The 18,123-nt window shown below is 55.6% G+C and overlaps 2 protein-coding genes across 2 annotated transcripts in view; one reads left to right on the forward strand and one right to left on the reverse strand.

The window, feature by feature from the left end:
- Positions 1-7,332, forward strand: part of BAZ1B (bromodomain adjacent to zinc finger domain 1B) — a 74,366-nt gene extending 67,034 nt beyond the window's left edge. The window contains exons 16-19 of the mRNA XM_041747837.1: positions 115-230; positions 3,087-3,232; positions 4,577-4,680; positions 5,011-7,332. Of these exons, the coding sequence (XP_041603771.1) occupies positions 115-230; positions 3,087-3,232; positions 4,577-4,680; positions 5,011-5,368 (724 nt within the window). The 3' untranslated portion in view covers positions 5,369-7,332. The remainder of the gene's footprint in view (positions 1-114; positions 231-3,086; positions 3,233-4,576; positions 4,681-5,010) is intronic.
- A 2,860-nt stretch (positions 7,333-10,192) lies between these two features.
- On the reverse strand, positions 10,193-13,279 carry FZD9 (frizzled class receptor 9). The gene has a single exon (XM_041747839.1). It carries the CDS (start codon positions 13,096-13,098, stop codon positions 11,290-11,292), a length of 1,809 nt encoding a protein of 602 aa, XP_041603773.1. The 5' UTR covers positions 13,099-13,279; the 3' UTR covers positions 10,193-11,289.
- Positions 13,280-18,123: the final 4,844 nt, after the last annotated feature.

The raw sequence follows: 18,123 nt of genomic DNA on the forward strand, positions 1-18,123 counted from the left end.
CCCCTCATTGTGGAATCTGCCCAGTCTGTGAACAGGATCCTTTTAGAACTTCATCCTTTCTTAGACCACTTTGGCCTAGGACCACGTCCCCTACGTGCTTTTCCCTCCCCACAGGAATTACACTGAAGAGTCTGCCTCTGAGGACAGTGAAGATGATGAGAGTGAGGAAGAGGAGGAGGAAGAGGAGGAGGAAGTGGAGGAAGAGGATTATGAGGTGGCTGGTCTTCGATGTAAGTATTCAGTTTCCCCTCATAGTTGACCTCACAGTTTTCCAAGCTGACTTGGGAAGACTGGTTGGCAGTAGACCCCCACCCAGTGTTGCCATCAGACCCATCTTCTTTCTCTCTCATGTTGTGGCTATGGAGTGACTCCACTGCTGTGGTTTCATTTATTTATTTGAGATTTTACTTATTTGACAAAGAGAGAGAACATAAGCAGGGGGAGTAGCAGGTTCCCTGCTGAGCAGGGGACCCCCCCCCCTTCCATTTGGGACTTAATTCCAGCACCATGGGATCATGACCTGAGCCGAAGGTGCGATGCTTCACCAACTGAGCCACCCAGGTGCCCCTCAGTGCCGTGGTTTTGAATGGATTTTTAAGATGCCATGTAACCATCCTCCTAGTGGGAAGTAGGGTGACTTGGTTTCAAGAATATCAGCCCTATGTAGGTCCATTTGGTCTGAGATTTAGTGGAAGTCAAGGCCCCAAGTGTGTTTAGGACGAGTCTGCTGGTTTGAGCTTCTCAGTGTGTAGAGACAATGGGTAAGGAAGGCCTAGGCCCTCTCTCCTCTGTTACAGTGGTACAGAGGTACTGCCTTTGCTGCAGTGCTGCTGTTAAAGAAGTTATTTTTCCTTTGGTCACAGTGATCTTTCTCTTCATCAGTCTGCAGGGGTCTAGCTTTGCAAGTTTGAAAAGAGAAAACTAGTTTTGTCGTGGCTTAGGGTGGATGTCACGAAGGTTCAGATCTTTTTCTCGCTAGGTGCCTGTGGGAATGAGGGGCGGAGTTGGGGCTCTCCTGGTACACTTAACTTAATTGACTCTCACTTTCTGATGGCCATTCTTCATGAGTCATTTTCATGGTTAAACCTAAAGCCCCCCCCCCCCCAAAAAAAAAAACCTAAAGCCCTGTAGTCTAGCCTTTTACAGCTTCCTCCTTTGCAAAATATACCTTTCCTTTTAGGTTAGTAGAAAAGAGCACAGATCATGATTTTGATGAGCTTTTGAAGAGAAAGTACAGTTTCCAAGATCATAGCATTCTGAACATTCAGACTTCGTTATAAGGAGTCCAAGAAGATGTGTTTTTTTTTTTTTTTTTTTTTTTAATTTTTATTTATGATAGTCACAGAGAGAGAGAGAGGCAGAGACACAGGCAGAGGGAGAAGCAGGCTCCATGCACCGGGAGCCCGATGTGGGATTCGATCCCGGGTCTCCAGGATCGCGCCCTGGGCCAAAGGCAGGCGCCAAACCGCTGCACCACCCAGGGATCCCACCAAGAAGATGTTTGATGTGACCTGTCTTACAGCAATGGTGCTGCTAAAATATGAGGGGTCTGGGTGTGCACACCTGCCCCTGCTTTCCCAATCCTGCAGGGCTCTCGTGGAATACTTTAATTTCTGTCATTCCAACAGGACTCCTTTTGTTTGTTCATTAGGCATGATCTCTCCATTATCCATAACCCCATATTATGAAGAGAATTCATCTGCTAGGTGGAGAGTATGATTGGAACATAAGGTGGTCAGGAAATAAATTCTGATTGTGACATGGACTCATTTTGTTTGTTTTCAGAGAAGTGGATGCTTTCCTCTTGCTAGTTACTGCTGTCTTTCCAAGAATTGTTCTCTTCAGGTTTCTAGGGTCTTATCTGCCAAAAGGATCTGGGAAGTATTGGTACTTGAGAGGCCTTTGTCTACTCTACCTTTTAAGCCACTGAAGAAGTTTGCTAGTGTAACTGAGGGCCCTGGGTTGGTGGCTGTTTCTAGCAATTTGAGTTTCATCCTTGGTGTCAGTTTCTTACTCTCTTTTCCAATCCTGGTCTTGAGCTTAGAGACGGTAAAATAGCCAGTGAAGGGTTATCAGGGTCTAGAAGTAGAATATGAAACATTGTTTATTGATTCTTTGTGTCCTTGGCTCCTTATACCCCTGTATCTGTTCAAATGGCCCTCCCTACTTTCGAGGGAAAATGTGTTTAGTGGAGAAGTTTTAAGCTAATCCTTACGGAGTATCACTCCTTGAGGACAATATTGATAACTGTTGGTTTGCCTGACCTCGAGTACCTGTTGTAAACCTGGAGACACTGGTCATCCTGGTGGCCTTTGTATTCCTTATTCTCCCTTTGGGGATCCTGGACAGGACCAAGGTGAGCCTTGAATTGGATTCAGTGAGGAAGACTTTGAGTAGGTATCAGCTTTTCTCTGAGAAGATTGCTGTGGCGAGCAGAAGATTACCTGGGAAACTATGAGGCAAGAACTGCTACAACCAGATTCTTTTTTTTTTTAAGATTTTATTTATTCATGAGAGACACAGAAAGAGAGGCAGAGACACAGGCAGAGGGAGAAGCAGGCCCCATGCAGGGAGACTGATGTGGGACTCGATCCCAGGACTCCAGGATCACGCCCTGGGCTGAAGGCAGCGCTAAATCGCTGAGCCACCCAGAGATCCCCTACAACCAGATTCTACCTCATGTGTAAGGACACACACAGGCTGAGCTTAGGCTCTGGGAATTCCAGGCTGGCCTGTTACCAAATGGTCTCTTCTCTTGAGTGTGTCAGCTTACCACAGACTCCTTCAGAGGTCTCGTTCCTGGGAGTAGCTGTGAACAGCGTGAGGATAGAGTGGCCGTTTTGAAGGAACGGCCTTCATTGTTTTGAATTCAAAACAATTCTTAGAAGGTCTTTGGCAGTTGGTGAAAGGTATCCATTCATCTGCTTCTCTACCTTGAAAGTATCCTGTCAGGTAGGGCAAGAGAGAACAAGAGCATCTTAGAACTAGAGAGAGCCAATGCTCTGCTCGACCCCTTGGTCTCATCTCATAGAATTGTTCTCTTCGTCCTCCGTTGTTCGGCTCTGACTCTCTATTTTCTATTTCAGTGAGACCTCGAAAGACTGTCCGGGGCAAGCAGGGTGTCATCCCCCCTGCGGCGAGGCCGGGACGCAGGCCAGGTAAGAAGCCGCATCCCGCCAGGAAGTCTCGGCCAAAGGCACCACCTGTGGATGACATGGAGGTTGAAGAGCTGGTGAGTGATTTCCCTTCCTCTCTATACCATTGTTTCTCACCCTGCCCCTGCTCCAGCCTTAGGAATCCATCAGGCAACAGGTGGGAAGCCCCCCACCCCCCCTTTGGAGGCTGATGCGGCAGATGGGTGGGCCTGTAGGCAGACGGAGGCAGCAGGCCCCCCAGGAGCAGCTATGTCCGGCATTCCCCTGCTGTAGCTTGAAAACATCATCTCCTCGAGTTAATAGGCAGCCCATGACTTGTTAAGGATTTTAAAATAGTATCCATGTGTCTCCAGTGGCTCAGAGGGGCTGGGTCTCCATTGTGGGAATGTCAGCAATGTTGGAGCCTCCGTCACTCTTGGGTTCTTTGCCCACAGTTGTTGTGGGAGGGGCATTACCCTCCCCTCTGCTCCTCAACCAATGTAATTTTAGTGGTTTTACATCAGATTTCACTTGAGCTTTAAAGAACAATAAGAGGCTCTTGAAAATGTACTTACTTTGGCAGAGTGAATTGAGGTTGGGGATGGTTTGGGGGCATAAAGCAAACCATTAGGGAGCTTGAGAGCTTTGTGAGAGCCTTTTGCTGGCCCAGCCCTAACTAACCCTTCAAGCCTGGGGCTCTGACCGCCCAGAGTCACAGCAGCGATGGCGCCCTAGAGGGGACTCCTACCCTTTCCTCCTCAGCTGCTTAGCTTCCACATGCTTACAGAAGGAGAGACTGGGAGAATAATTGTACTTCTTGCTTTTCTTCCATCAGAGCCCCCAACCCCACAGAATTGGCTGCCAGAGGTTCCTGTTACCCCCTCAGGGTCTCCATAGTTGTTTGTTTATACTCCCCTCCACCATGTGCACATAATCCCAGGTCCATCTGCTCTCACCGGAGTCCTGGTGACAGCAGCCTCTCTGGCTGACCTCTAGCAGGACCACTGTAATAGGGCAACTGCTGCCTGCCCTCTGCAGCTTTGATCAGCCTCCACCGGAGGCTGGCGGGCTGATGGGAAGATGCCTGGCCCTTGGCTGAGCATGCTCTCTGACTTGAATGTCAGATGATTTTGACTGTCTCTGCTCCAAGAAATTGGTTGAATCTTTTTTTTTTTTTTAAGATTTTATTTATTTATTCATGGAAGACACACAGAGAGAGACAGAGACATAGAGGGAGAAGCAGGCTCCTTGCAGGGAGCCCAATGTGGGACTTGATCCCTGGACCCAGGATCACGATCTGAGCCAAAGGCAGATGCTCAGCCATTGAGCCACACAGGCATCCCTCTTAAAAAAAAAAAAAAAAAAAAAAAGATACATAACATTTTCTGTTCTGTCCACTCTTCTCTTGGACCTGTAATAGTATGTCTCTTTTTTGGCACCAGGTACTTCAGACCAAGCGGAGCTCTCGGAGGCAAAGCCTAGAATTGCAGAAGTGTGAAGATATCCTCCACAAGATTGTGAAGTACCGCTTCAGCTGGCCCTTCAGGTGGGTTTTGTATCCTGAAGCACAGGGAGCAGGACCGGGCGGCCTTGTGGGTGCTTAGGGCATGCAGACAGGCAGTTGGCTTGGGGCTCTCTGAATGGAGGTTGTAGGGACAACACTTATCCTTCCTTTAGGACATGTCTGAGTGTCGGGGGAATTAGCTTCTCAGACTGGTAGAGACAGCACTCAGTACAAGGTGGACATACCTCCTCTACCTGCCAGCCGGCTGATCACAACAGGGGTGGGTGTTCCAGGAATGGTGGTCTGGGAACCAGGTTTCTGTCTATTGTCCTCTAGCCTGTGCTCTCATCTCCATTTGGTTTTTCTCCACAGGGAGCCCGTGACGAGAGATGAGGCTGAGGATTATTATGACATCATCACCCAGCCCATGGACTTCCAGACAATGCAGAACAAATGTTCCTGTGGGAGCTACCGTTCTGTGCAGGAGTTTCTTACCGACATGAAGCAAGTGTTTACCAATGCTGAGCTTTACAACTGCCGCGGCAGCCATGTGCTGAACTGCATGGTGAAGACAGAACAGTGTCTGGTGGCTCTGTTGCATAAACACCTTCCTGGCCACCCATATGTCCGCAGGAAACGCAAGAAGTTTCCCGATCGGCTTGCTGAAGATGAAGGGGACAGTGAGTCAGAGCCCGTTGGACAGTCCAGGGGACGAAGGCAAAAGAAATAGAGACAGGGCCCTGGTAAGGGAGCCTAGGTGGGGGGAATGGAGAGAGCCGGGGAGGGTGGGAGGGAGCAGGAGCCAGCGGGAGAGGAAGATGGAGAAGAATGTGGAAGGGAGGAGATCACAGGGATCCCAGAAATGCCCATCATCCCAAGCTTGTGCTGCCTTGCCCAACTCTCCAGAGGGCCCTAAGCAGGCAGAGCTCTTTGGAGAGCCTACTCTTGGGCTGGTCTCTGCACAGAAGTACCATGGGCGGTAGGTGGCCTTAGCCCTGCTGAGAGTTTCCAGGGAGAGGCCAAGGTACGGCTTTCTCGAGGGCCCACGTCCCTTAATTCTCTTCTTTCCTACGGTCCCTCCCACTTTGGCCACCATGACAGTGCCAAGCCCCTGGTCTCCAGGGGAGGAATTACTGTATTACATGGAAGGATCAGGGGTAATCAGGCCAACTGGGGAGGCGGTGTTAATTTTTTATAATCTCTACTCACACAGTCTTGTTTCTTGAAGCCGTCCTCGGTCTCTCCCCTCCCCTCCCTCAGGTGACTCCCCTCCCCTCCCTCAGGTGACGGTATCAGTGAGTGCCATACCGCATTCTGTATTCACCAGCATCATTGCTCTTTTGAGTTGCTCTTTGCGGAGTAAAGGGACATGTCCTGGAGCCATTCCTGAATACCCTTCCCCTTCTTTGTGACAGCTCTCTCCCCTCTCCCACCCCACCTCACCCCTTCAAAAACAAAACAAAACAAAACTTAAAAAACAACCCCCCCACACACACACACACACACAAAGAACCTAAGGCACTTCACTTAGAGACTGGAGTCCTGCTTATAATCATGCATATAATCTTTACTTGGATGGATCTGGCCAGAGGGGTGTTGGAGCCCAGCCCACCCACATACCAGACACAAGCTCTTAGGGGAGCAGAAGAAAAGCAGGAAGAATTTAAATGTTTAATTTTTTTTAAATTGACTTTTCTAGTTATTAAAAGTTGCTTGTTTCAGCAGTGATATTGTATAAAGAACATCTTGTAAAATATTTCTGTCATCTTGCTTTGGCACATGTACAGTACAGTTTATATGATAACGTGTTTGCTTTCTTTTGCCCCGTCTCCTCCCTCAGCCCATTCTCTCTCTTCAGAGAAGCAGGGTTGGAGGGTCAGCAGGACAAGCATTGGGACCTGGTGGGGAGGGGTATGTCCCTTTGCCTGCCCTGGCAGCTTTCTGCCTCCTCCATCTCCAACTGCCGCCTCCCTCCTCCTGAGCCTGCTCTGGCCTCAGATGCAGAGCTCTGTGAGATTGATAAGCTGATCAGTCTTGCGCAGGGGTCCTCTCACAGGGGTCCATGTCAGTGCAGGGGGGCGGGCAGAGGGAGGAGGGGCTCGGCTGGCCCCTTCAACTAGGAGTCTGGCGCTAGTAGCTCTAGTTAGGCAGAACTTGGTAGTCTTCTTTCCCTTTTATGGCAGATTTTGATAAAAATGCAAAACAGGGTTTAATTTTCTTTTCTATCAGCTTTGAATTTAGAAAATGTGAGCAGCTCAGCTCTTCTGAACTTAATTTAAGGGAGAACTTGTCCACCAAGGGGATTGCAGCTCCTAGAACTTGAGAATAAAGCCTCTTACTACAGAACTTGGAGGTGTGGTCCCGGTCTCGCCCCGCCTGCCCTTACCGGAGACTGTGGGGATTTGCTCCAGTGGTTGCTGGATAGGTTTCCTGTCCCTTCTCCCACAGCTTCGGAGTTAGCACTGACGCTCCAGTTCCCTAGTCCAGCCACCAACACCTTGCCCTGCCTTTTTACCCGAGAGCCGGTCTATTGTTCACAGTGAGAATCCCGTGTTCCCACTTCAGTGACACCTGAATTGTTTGTTGTTTGTTTTTTTTTTTAATTGTCTTTAAGGAGGAAGGGCCCCATTAAAGGGTAAACTTGTAATAAATTGGAATTTGAAATAAACATTATGTACTTGTGTTTATAAAGAAGAAACAGTTCTGCTGAATCTTTCTTTGTCCTCTTGGGTGTGGGGGTGGATTGTGCAGAGTCTCAGGTGCTGGTCCCACTGACTCTTGGTGGCAGTTCTCCTTCAGGAACAAGAGGATCCCTGACTGGCTTTCTAAGCACAGGTCACTCTGCTGCGTTTCTGTGCTTCCCGCAGAGATTTCTGATGCCCAGGGTAAGCGAAGCAAGACCTCCAAGCTTTTCCTAGCCTTCTCTCTAGCTGCGCCCCCCCACCCCCATTTTCATTAGAATTTTAGGACTTCAGGAAAAATATTTTAAGGGCTTTGCTGTAGTAACTTGTGTAGTGCTTAAGGACTTAATTTTGGGGCAACTCCTGACATTTTAAAACAGGAAAATTTCAGACATCTTAGACAAACAGTGAAAATATAATCAATTCCCATGTACTCTGTCTGCTTCAACAGTTCTACCACATAGCCAGTCTTATTTATGTCTTCATTTATTTTTTAAGCTGGGACTTTTTAAAGTCAGAGTGGTTGATTTGAGTAGGTCACTGCTTTGTGGCAACCTGCTTACAGAATTCAAAGATTTTGCAGAGCTCGCTGTGTGGTCCCATTTACTGAGAAGTGGAACTGGCCTTGCTGAGCAAGGGCCTCCATCCAGGCCTGCTCCGAGCACTGGGGGATTTTCTTCCTCCAGGGGAGGAAGCCGCTTGCCCCAAGGTCAGCTCCAGTGCAGCCAGTAGTCCAGCTCTGGGGAAGGGAGCTGTGCGGCCTCCAAGCATTTTCTACACAGTCACCACTGGACTCCAGGGCCCGGCCATGTCTGTGAAGTCATGTCCCCTCATCTAGGGTGCATACCCTGGTCCTGTTAAACCATTAGCTGGGTCCCCCTGCCAGGGGTGTGACTTTAGGGGAGCCTCCTGAGTGGCTGACAATTGCAAATGGAGACAAGAGAACTACTTCCTGAGGACCGGGGAGTGAGGCATTGCTCCTGGGATTCATCGGAACCCTCCCCTTCGTCTTGCCTGCGCTGCCTTCTTAGACCCAGTCTCTGCGGAGGCTGCGGAAATTGGTCAGGGGTGCAGCAAAGTGGAGTCTGGATTGCCGGGGAGCCAGGGTTCTTCGAGCAGGACACTAAGAAACAAGCCAGGCTGAAAAGAGGGTATGGCTTCCTTGACTCCCCAAGCCTTCAGCCGGAATGGGGCTCAGAGCAGGCAGTGAGAGACCTCCTGACCCCTTGGGACCTCTTCAGTTTGACCTTGGTCAAGATCACCACCGCTGACTCCTGGGAACTTTGAACCATTTCTTGGGAACTAATACCAAGGTCAGGGCTAAGAAGTTCCCTTACTTCCCGCCTCCCACGCACAAGCTCAGCTGGCAGGCCAGGCTGAGCCCACATGGACGTGTGCTGTCCTGAGATCTGCTTATTGGGCTGGGGAGGGGCTGGGGCACCCGGTGCACAGGCCAGCAGATGTTGGTTTCTGAGCCACTTCTCTTGGGTTCTGGAATTTCCTTTTGGAGGCTGAAGGGGGGCCCCCGCTGTGGGAGGGGTTTCTCGGACAAAACTGCCCTAGGTTCTAACACCTGCTGCTCCCCATGAATCCATGATGTGCTGGAAGTCACATGGATGTGCTCTAGAGGCCAAAGGCTGCGTGGCCGTGTGATCTCCAAGCTCCCCATACTTCCCAGTCTGTAAAATGGGGAGATAAGTCTCAAATGGAAGCCTTCTGTAAAAGGTCTCTAATGCTGCCTTATTTCTCCTCCAGGGTCTGGGTCTTTTCCCGTGGCCCCCGGTGCCCAGAGGCTGCTGTCAGAGCCCCTCACCCTCCCACCTCTCCCCTCCAGGTTGTTCTGGAAGCCCAAATCTTGTTTCTGCTGGGTGGCGCTTAGCTGAGCACCACCCCTCCTGGGCTGCTGACTGCCCAGGGTCAGGAGTAAACCGGTATCACTCCTGATGCTCAGCACCCCTCCACCCTTTGCCCATACATGTCACTTGCCTTTCTCCTCCCCAGTCTCCAGGTCTCCAGAATCCTCTCCTTTTGCTCCCACCACCCCTGCCCTGGTGCAGGCCCTCAGCAGCTTCAGCTTGGCTCCCCTCAGGCTTGTGGACCTGATCTGTCTCCACCCTCCCAGCCCAGGCCCCTGTCACCTTCCAGAAGCACAGTCTCTCAGTCAAGGGACCTCATGGGGTGTCAGGGTCACTTGGCTTGTCTGGTTCAAAAAGGCCAGGGGCCCTCGTGTGTCACATGAGAGGGAAGGTTTAGGTGGGGGGACATGCCAGGCAGGAAATGCACAGCACAGATGCCAAGGCTGAGAGGTCCCATGGGGGTCAGAGCCCCTCTTCATAGTAAGGGACATCCCCAAACTCTCCGCAAGTCCTGATGGGAATCTGACACCACCTGTGTGATCTTCCACGGATGTCTTTCTTGCCCCGCTGAGACTGATGCTTGGTGCAGGGCAAAGGGCTCCAGCCCGAAAGACCCTGGAACTCATCCCTACTGATAGGAAGCAGTTGACCCTGGGCCTCCTGTCAGCTGCGAGGCAAGGCTAGACCTTTGGGGCCTCCTGGCTGTGACAGTGCTGGCTCTGTGTATATTGCACCCAGGGACAGGGTCAAAGACCCTCACCTGGCTGAAGTCACAGTGGTCAAAGCAGAGGCCAAGATGGGGTTATGGGGTCTGACCCCTCACCCCAAGCTGATGGGAGCCTCCATAGGATGGCCATGCATGCCTTCCAGTGGGCAGAGATGGCATAGGTCCCAGCAGCCTTGGGCTTCCCTGGCGCACACACAGGTACCTCTTCTGTCCCCTGGCACAGGAGTGTGCAAGCTGCCCTGGAGCAGCCGTGTACACTCCCTTGCACCTGCCTCATTTCTCACAGCAGCTATCCGCACCTCAAATCCTTCTGCAGCCTTCAGAGCTGGGGCCCCAATTCCCACTAGACTCTAGGGCTCCCCATCTCCTGTGTCTGAGCTGCCAAGATGCCCCCAGATCGGTCCCGCCCCATCTCCACCCAGAGAGATGAGGGGAGGCCGTGCGGGGCCCTGATGTGGACCCCAAGGAGTGAGGTGGACGAGCCAGCAGTCCTGGCAGACAGTGAGGTCAGTCACTCCAGCCTCAGCCTTCAGGGCCCCAGAGAAGGGACAGCAGGACACACCTACAGGAGACAGCGGGAGCAGGTCCCGAGCCTCCAAGGGAAACTTGGAGGCAGAACGATGCCCTCATTTCCCACGCAAGTAAAGAAAGTCCCACTCAGCCCCCAAACAGGCTGGAGGCTCCAAGCCCGCAGGTGTCTTCCCAGGGGATTCCCGAGTGTCCCAGCAGGCATTCCAGCCATACTCTGTGAAGCAGGAACCCAGGACTCAGGCAAGCAGCTTGCCCAAAGGAGACACACACACAGACACGCGTGAGCACCCTCGCAGTTGGGGACCTCTGCAGAAACAGCGGCTCCACCGGGATGCCCTCCTGACCGGTGGGTGGCCATAGAACGGCCGGCACATGAGGCCAGCACCCACCCAGCTCCGCCCACCAGGGAGACTCCTGCAGGGCCCTCACCCTCCTACCTTCCCCTTCCCGGCCCACAGAAGACTCAGCGGTGCCACACGGGGAGGGGGGGGTTTATTCCAGTCACAGCTTCCAGAGAAACTCAACAATAAATTACATCATTAAATAAACTCCCTGCTGGACCACGCCCCCTTCTGCCCCTCCTCCTCCCCACGTGCTCCCCAGGACCCCGGTGGGGGGGGGGCGGGGGGGGGGGGTGGAACCTGGCCAGACCCACACCCTGCACTAGGCCACAGGGGAGTGAGCCTCACTGGGTCCTGGCAGGCAATCAGGGTGGAAGGAGCGTCTCCCCGCCCCGGTCCTCGGCCCCTCGCACTCACTTGCCTGACCTTGACAGCTGGGCAGCTGCTAGTCAGCTGTCTCCTCCGGACGGGGCGGGGACAGGAGGGGCAACAGCCGCCAGCGCAGGCCTGTGTCCCTAGAGGTGCGTGGGGTTCTCCAGAGAAGGGTCCGTCTTAGTCATGTGCAAGACCACGGTGGGGGCCTTGTAGTGGCAGTGGGTGCCACGGCCATAGCCCCCGGAAGCCCGGCAGGCCTTTGCCCGGGCCCGGCCGGCTGCCATCTTGCGGTGGCACAAGCTCTGCCAGGTCTGGAAAGTCTTGGAGCTCCAAACCCAGACGCCGCTGGTGATCCCCACCACCAGCGACATGAAGATTTTAAGCATAAAGACGGCCACGGTGGGCACCGAGCCCCCCGGTAGCGAGCAGTCCCTCCGGCCCCCGGGCACCGTGGCTGCCAGGCAGGGCTGCTCTGTGGCCCGAAGGCGCCAGAAGTCCATGTTGAGGCGTTCATAGACGTAGCACACAATGACGCAGGTGGCAGGCACCGTGTAGAGGATGGAGAAGACCCCGATCTTGACCATGAGCTTCTCCAGCTTCTCCGTGTTGGTGCCACCTGTCTTCATGATCTTGCGGATGTGGAAGAGGGCCACGAAGCCGGTCAGGAGGAAGCTGGTGCCCAGCACCAGGTAGCAGGAGAGGGGCACCAGCACGAAGCCCGTGAGCGCGGCCGCATCCATGCTGGCCACGTAGCACAGCCCGGTCAGCTCGTCCCCCGCCACCTTGCGCAGCGTCAGGATCACGATGGTCTTGAGGGCCGGCAGGCCCCAGGCCGCCATGTGGAAGTAGCTGCCGTGGGCCTCAATGGCCTCGTGGCCCCACTTCTTGCCCGCCGCCAGGAACCAGGTGAGGGTCAGCACCACCCACCACAGCGAGCTGGCCATGCCGAAGTAGTAGAGCAACAGGAAGACCAGGGTGCAGCCCGTGTTCTCCAGCCCCTCCTGGATCACGTAGAGCGCGCCCGCCTCCTGGTCGCAGGCCACGCTCTGGGCGCCCGCCACGGCGCGGATGAGGAAGGCCAGCGAGTAGACGTTGTAGCACATGGACAGGAAGATGATGGGGCGCTCGGGGTACTGGAAGCGGTGGGGCTCCAGCAGGAAGGTGAGCACCGTGAAGGCGGTGGAGAAGAAGCACAGCGCCGACCACACGGCCATCCAGACGAGCGCGAAGTCCTTGTCGCGCCGCGACCAGAACACCTCGACGCCGGGCCCGCAGCGCGGCGCGCACGAGCGGCTCTTCTCCACGTACTGGAACTTCTCCGGGTTCTCGCAGGTGCCGCCCCCGCCCCCGCCCCCGCCCCCGCCCCCGCCCCCGCCGCCCGGGCCCGAGGCGGGGTCGCCCGGCGGCCGCGCGGGCCGGGGCGCCACGGGCAGCATGCCCAGGCCCTTGTGGGGCTCGGCGGGGCCGGCCGTGGCGTTCTCGGGCGCCTCCATGCAGAGCGCGTGCGGGTCGTTGCGCGTGGGCAGCCGGGCGCAGTCGAGCGACTCGGGCCAGCCGAAGTTGAACTGCTCCATGATGGGCGCGCAGCGCAGGCGCGCCTGCTCGCACATGGGCCGGCAGGCGGGGATGGGCGTCGAGACCTGGTCGGTGCACATGGGCGCGTACAGCGAGCACAGGAAGAAGCGCAGGTGGCTGTGGCAGCCGTACTGCACGAGCGGCGCGAACTCGGCCAGCTCCGCGGCCGCCTCACCCTGCGACGTGTGGCCCAGCAGGTTGGGCATGCGGGTCAGGTTGTAGCCGATGCCGCGGCACATGGGGATCTCCACCGCCTGGCAGGGCGCCGGCCCGCGCCCGCGCTCCGGGTCGAAACGGCCGATCTCCAGCGCCGCGCCGCCCGCCGCCAGCAGCTGCCACAGCAGCAGCGCCCGGCGCAGCGGCGGCACGGCCATCCCGGGCGGCCCCGGCCGGGGGCGGGAGGGCGGCTCACTCGGGCCGCGCCGTCCGGCGCCCCCGTGCCCGCCCGCCACGTCGCGGGGCGCGGGCCATCGCCGAGCCGCCCGCGTGCGTCCGGGCGCCCCGGCAGCGCGCAGGGAAGCCGCCCGAGGGAGAGGAGGCGCCGAGCCCGCCGAGCCGCCACCACCGCTGCCACCCGAGCGGCCGCGGAGCCAGAGCGGGCGCCGCCTCCCGGGGCCGCCGCTACAAGCCTCGGGGCGGGGCGCTGGGCGGACACGCCCAGGGGCGGCCCCCCCCCCCCCCCCCGCGCGCCGGGCACGCCCCCCGCCGGGCTTTAAAGGCGCCGCGTCTCCCCGCCTTGCCGCGCCGCGCCGCGGCCCCCGCGTGGGCGCGATCGTGCGGCGCGGGGCGCGGGTGCGCTCAGTGCTGCCCCGCTCTCCCCGACAGGACAGCCGGAGGTTTCCCTGCCCTCCCTCCCGGGTCGCCCCTTTTGCCCCAGGCGCAGACCATCTCCGAGGCCTCCAGGGACAGTGCAGGTTGCAGCGTGTGTCTTTGGGCTCTTTCCCCGCAGCCTCCTTTTCTGCAAAACAGGCAAATAATCCCGTGAAACAGCAACTCGTTTGTTGTATGAGTGCGGCTTTCCCGTCCACACTGCACGCATGACTTTCTCCGCAATCCAGGTGGGGAACTCGGGCCTCGAACTCACAGCCCCGAGGTCAAGGGTCTCTTGCTTGATGGACTGAGCCAGCCGGGCGCCACCCCATACCCCTTCTTCTTTTTTTTTTTTTTTTTTTAATTACCTTGACTTTTTAAAAAAATATTTTGTTTATTTATTCATGAGAGACGGGGGGGGGGGAGAGAGAGACAGACAGACAGACAGAGGCAGAGACACAGGCAGTGGGAGAAGCAGGCTCCATGCAGGGAGCCGACCCAGGACTCGATCCCCGGTCTCCAGGATCCCACCCCGGGCTGAAGGCGGCGCTAAACCGCTGCACCACCTGGGCTGCCCCTCCATACTCCTTCCATAAGATTCCTGTGCTCCTTTCCCGGGCGGGGTTGGAGGGTCACAGTGCCGCCCTATCCGTGCGGAGGCTCCGCTCTCCACGGTGCCACCTGAACACCTCTGGGAGGCATTTAGGAAGTGCTTCCCTCACAGTTGAAGAACTCGGCTTTTCATTTTTATTTACTTATTTTTTAAAGATTTTTTTTTGAACTTTTTAAAAAGTTTTGAGTAATCTTTACACCCAAGGTGGGGCTCGATCTCACTGCGCCTAGATCAATAGTTGCCCGCTCCACCACCTGAGCCAGCCAGGCCCCCCGGGGACTTGGCTTTCCACACAGAAGTATAATTGACATATAACACTAGTTTCAGGTGTACAGCATGGTTCAATATTTGTATACACTGGGAAATAATCACCATGTAAATCTCTCGTCACCATCTGTCACCATACATAGTTACACATTTTTTTCTCCCTTGTGATCAGAACTTCCAAGATTCATTCTTTTAGCAACTTTCAAATGTACAATTCAGTGTTATTGACTCTAGTCACCAGGTTGAACATGACATCCCCAGGACTTAATTGTCTTTTAACTGGAAGTTTGTACCTCCTGACCCCCATCACCCACTTTGCCCACCCCTCCCAATCTGTTCTCTGTATCTGTGAATTTTGTTTTGTTTTTAGATTCCACATGTAAGTGAAATCGTACAGTATTTGGAGGACTTCAATTTAGCACCCCAGACTCCCCCTCTCTCTGCCCTCCCCTTCTCTCCCCTGAGCTCCCTGGGTACAGGGCTTTCGCTGGGGATCCCCTCTGGCCAGGAAGCCTGTGGCCACCACCCAAACAGCCCCCTGGAGAGCTGCATTCTCCTTCCTGAACCTGCAGGGCAGAGGGGCAAGTATAGTGACATCCCATGGATAGCTTAGGAGTTCACCTCATGCCCTCCTCGTGTAGACGAGCCATCAGAATGACGTCAGACTGTTACTCCTCTGCTTCCATGGGCAGCACCTAAATCATGGCAAGCTAGGAGGACTGTCCTCACACAGATGGCACCACCAATGCACAGTGCAGTGACTGTGACCCCCCATATGGCTATGGCTTAGTCTGCCAGTGACAGCTGACAGCAAGTGAGATCTGGTACTGTGCCCTCTGAAGTACCCACCCCACGCCACCAGACACCCCCAAGGTTGGGAAGGCCCAGGGTAGTCAAGGAGGGGGTTGCTGTCTGGAGTCCCAGAGCACCTGCGCCCTCCTGCCTCTGCCCAGCCAAGTTCTCACTATGGCTCTCAGGTAGCTCGGCAGGTAAAATACGAGTGCTACCCAGCTGGCCACCCAAGGGGTCCTGCTCTGGTCTGGGACTCACTTAGCCACTATGGTGTCCCCACCCCAGGCCCTGCCCTGTCTACCCTCACACCCGGAAGGGGTACCTAGAAGACCCAGATTCAGACTCCACAGGTCCAGACACCCTAGCAGCTGCTCGGGATTCTTAGAACACAAGGTGCCGAGGGAGGAGCCTGCCCTGCAGGGGGTCTAGAAGATGGACCAAGGACCTCCAGGGAGCCGAGCCACTCGGGTCCTGGGCCAGGCACTTCCCACAGTGACCTTTCTAACCCTATAACAGTCCTGCATCATTTTACAGAACAGAAATCGAGGCGCAGAAAACTCAAAATATTTGCTCAGATTACACAGCTCAAAAAGGTCAGGGTGGAAAAAAAAAAAAAAAAAGGTCAGGGTGGGCCTTCAGGCTCTCGCCTGTCATGAGGCTGCCTGTCGGCACCAGAGGAAGGGCACCTGCCCCATCATGGAGCCTGGCATGCAGTGGGGACTCAGGATGGCAAGCTCAGCCCCCCACAGAGCCACGCTGAGGTCGGGAAGGGAGAAGGCAAGGGGGATGTTCTGTCATGGGCCTGCACCCAGCCTCATGCTCTCCGAGAGGCAGCCCCCCAACCCCAAGATGGGGCATCCGTGGAGGGGCATGCAGCCCTGTGGCCAGTGCGCAGTCCACACTCAGCTCACCTGAGCCACGAGAGGGACGGCTGCAAGATCTAGAACTTTCCTAGAAGGTAGGGTACCTTGCAAAAAAGGACCTGGCATTGATCACCTGGTCAAGGATAACAGTTTCCCAAAATGCCGGCAGCAGCTTCCCATTGCCCAGGGTGAAGCTCATGTTCCTGGCATGAACAGCAGAAGACCTTCCAGGCGTGGCCCCCAACCCACCTCCACATCTCCTGCCATCAGTCCCCTGTACCTCCTGGAGGACGCACCAGGCACATCCCCCCATCATGCCTCAAACTCTTCTGCTCTGCTGGGCACACCGGACCCCAGCATCACCTCTTAGGGGCAGTCCCCCAGCTCTCCTGGATGGGGCTGGAGGCTTTGCTCTGGGGGCCCAGAGTCCTTGTCACCCCCTGTCCCCTCACTGTGCGCTCACGAACTGTTGGCCCTCCCTCCACCCCAATGCCAGCAGCTGCTCAAGGACTATGGGGACAGTTTATTTCTCTGTGTGTCTGGCCCCCAGGACACATAGGTGCATGAATGATAGTGGGCCCCACAGTCAGGGCGTCTGTAGGAGGTGGGGGCTGCAGAGGAGCCGCTCTGTTGGCAGCCAGGTGGGGAGGCTGAGGACAGTGGAGGCGCACTGCTACCAGCACTGGGCCTGGGAATCCTGGCTTTTGGTGCCCCTGCCCCCCAACAGGGCGGAGAGGAGTCTGGGGGCCCTTCCTCCATCAGCGGCAGTGGGGAGGGCGCCCCAGGAGCAGGGGGATGCCGGGTCTGTCACCATGGCAACAGCTGCTCCCGGGAAGCCAGAGGTGGGGGTGTGTGGAAGGACCCCCTCCCCCATGCAGATGCTGCCTGGAGAGAAGAGGCCTCTTGGGCCGCCTGCCCACCCACTCGGCTTTGTCACTCGATCTCCGTCTTTACAAAGGCAGAACAATACCCCAGGGCTCACTGAAAGGGAGACGATGGACCCGGAGGAGGGGGATTACCATCAGTGCCCACCCCCATTCCTGCTTCCCTGGGCAGAGGGGCCAGAGACAGGGGCATGGTGGTACTAGAACCCCCTCTCAGCTCCTCCCCAGAGGCCTCCCTTCCTGGGGGCCCTGCACGTGTGGGAAGGGACACCCCTTCCCTTTTTCCCCTACACCCCCATTGTCTCCCTGGCCTGCACTCCCCGAAGCCCTTCTTACCACATCCTCCTTGACTATGGCCACCTGTCCCCCCCACTGGACACTTGCTGCCCCGCCCTTCCCTAACTTGGCTCTGATACTGCCTCCTCCAGGACAGAGCCCTTGCCCAATGGCCCTGGTGCCCCTTCTGCGCCCTGGGGCCACCACACCTGTGCCTGTCTTCCCCACAAGCCTGGAAGCACCTGGGTGTCTTGGGCACCTGGCCTGGAGCAGGCTCCCATAAGTGTTTGTTGATGAAAAACATGTTGTAATGAGGAGGGGGCCATAGATCTTTCTGGAAGAGACTGAATACAAATGGGCCCTGAGGGTGGGGAAGTGTATTGATTGGACCCTGGAGCCCAGAGGTGTTTGTGTGAATGAGCAGGCTCAGCCCACACCTTCTCCAGGTGCCCAGGACACCTTAGGAGGGCTGTCAATGTGCAGCAGGACCTGGCAGGTACAATGACGCACCTGCTTCTGGGCAGGGGCCGGTGTGGAGCGATACCACTATGGGCAGGAGGAGGCGGGCGAGGTAAGTGTAAGCATCTGCAGGGACACACAGGGGCCTGGTTGTTCCTGTGTGTGCACATGTGCCTGTGCACAGGGCAGGCTCCAGGAATGCACCCACTTCCCTGAAACTTGAACCCTGGTTATGACTCAGTGTCCCTTCATCGGATGTCAAGGGCTGGACTAGACTGTTCCATTCTTACTGAAGAATTTAAACAATTCCTTGCTAGGACATTTCTGATTTTCACGACTCCTCAGCATTAGAGGTGAGAGAAATAAGATGATCATGTCCCCCTCTCCTTACAAACCCAGCCCTTGGGGAATCAGCATTAAGAGTTCAGGCACCTC

This window comes from Vulpes lagopus, chromosome 3, assembly GCF_018345385.1.
Source record: "Vulpes lagopus strain Blue_001 chromosome 3, ASM1834538v1, whole genome shotgun sequence".
Classification (NCBI taxonomy): domain Eukaryota; kingdom Metazoa; phylum Chordata; class Mammalia; order Carnivora; family Canidae; genus Vulpes; species Vulpes lagopus.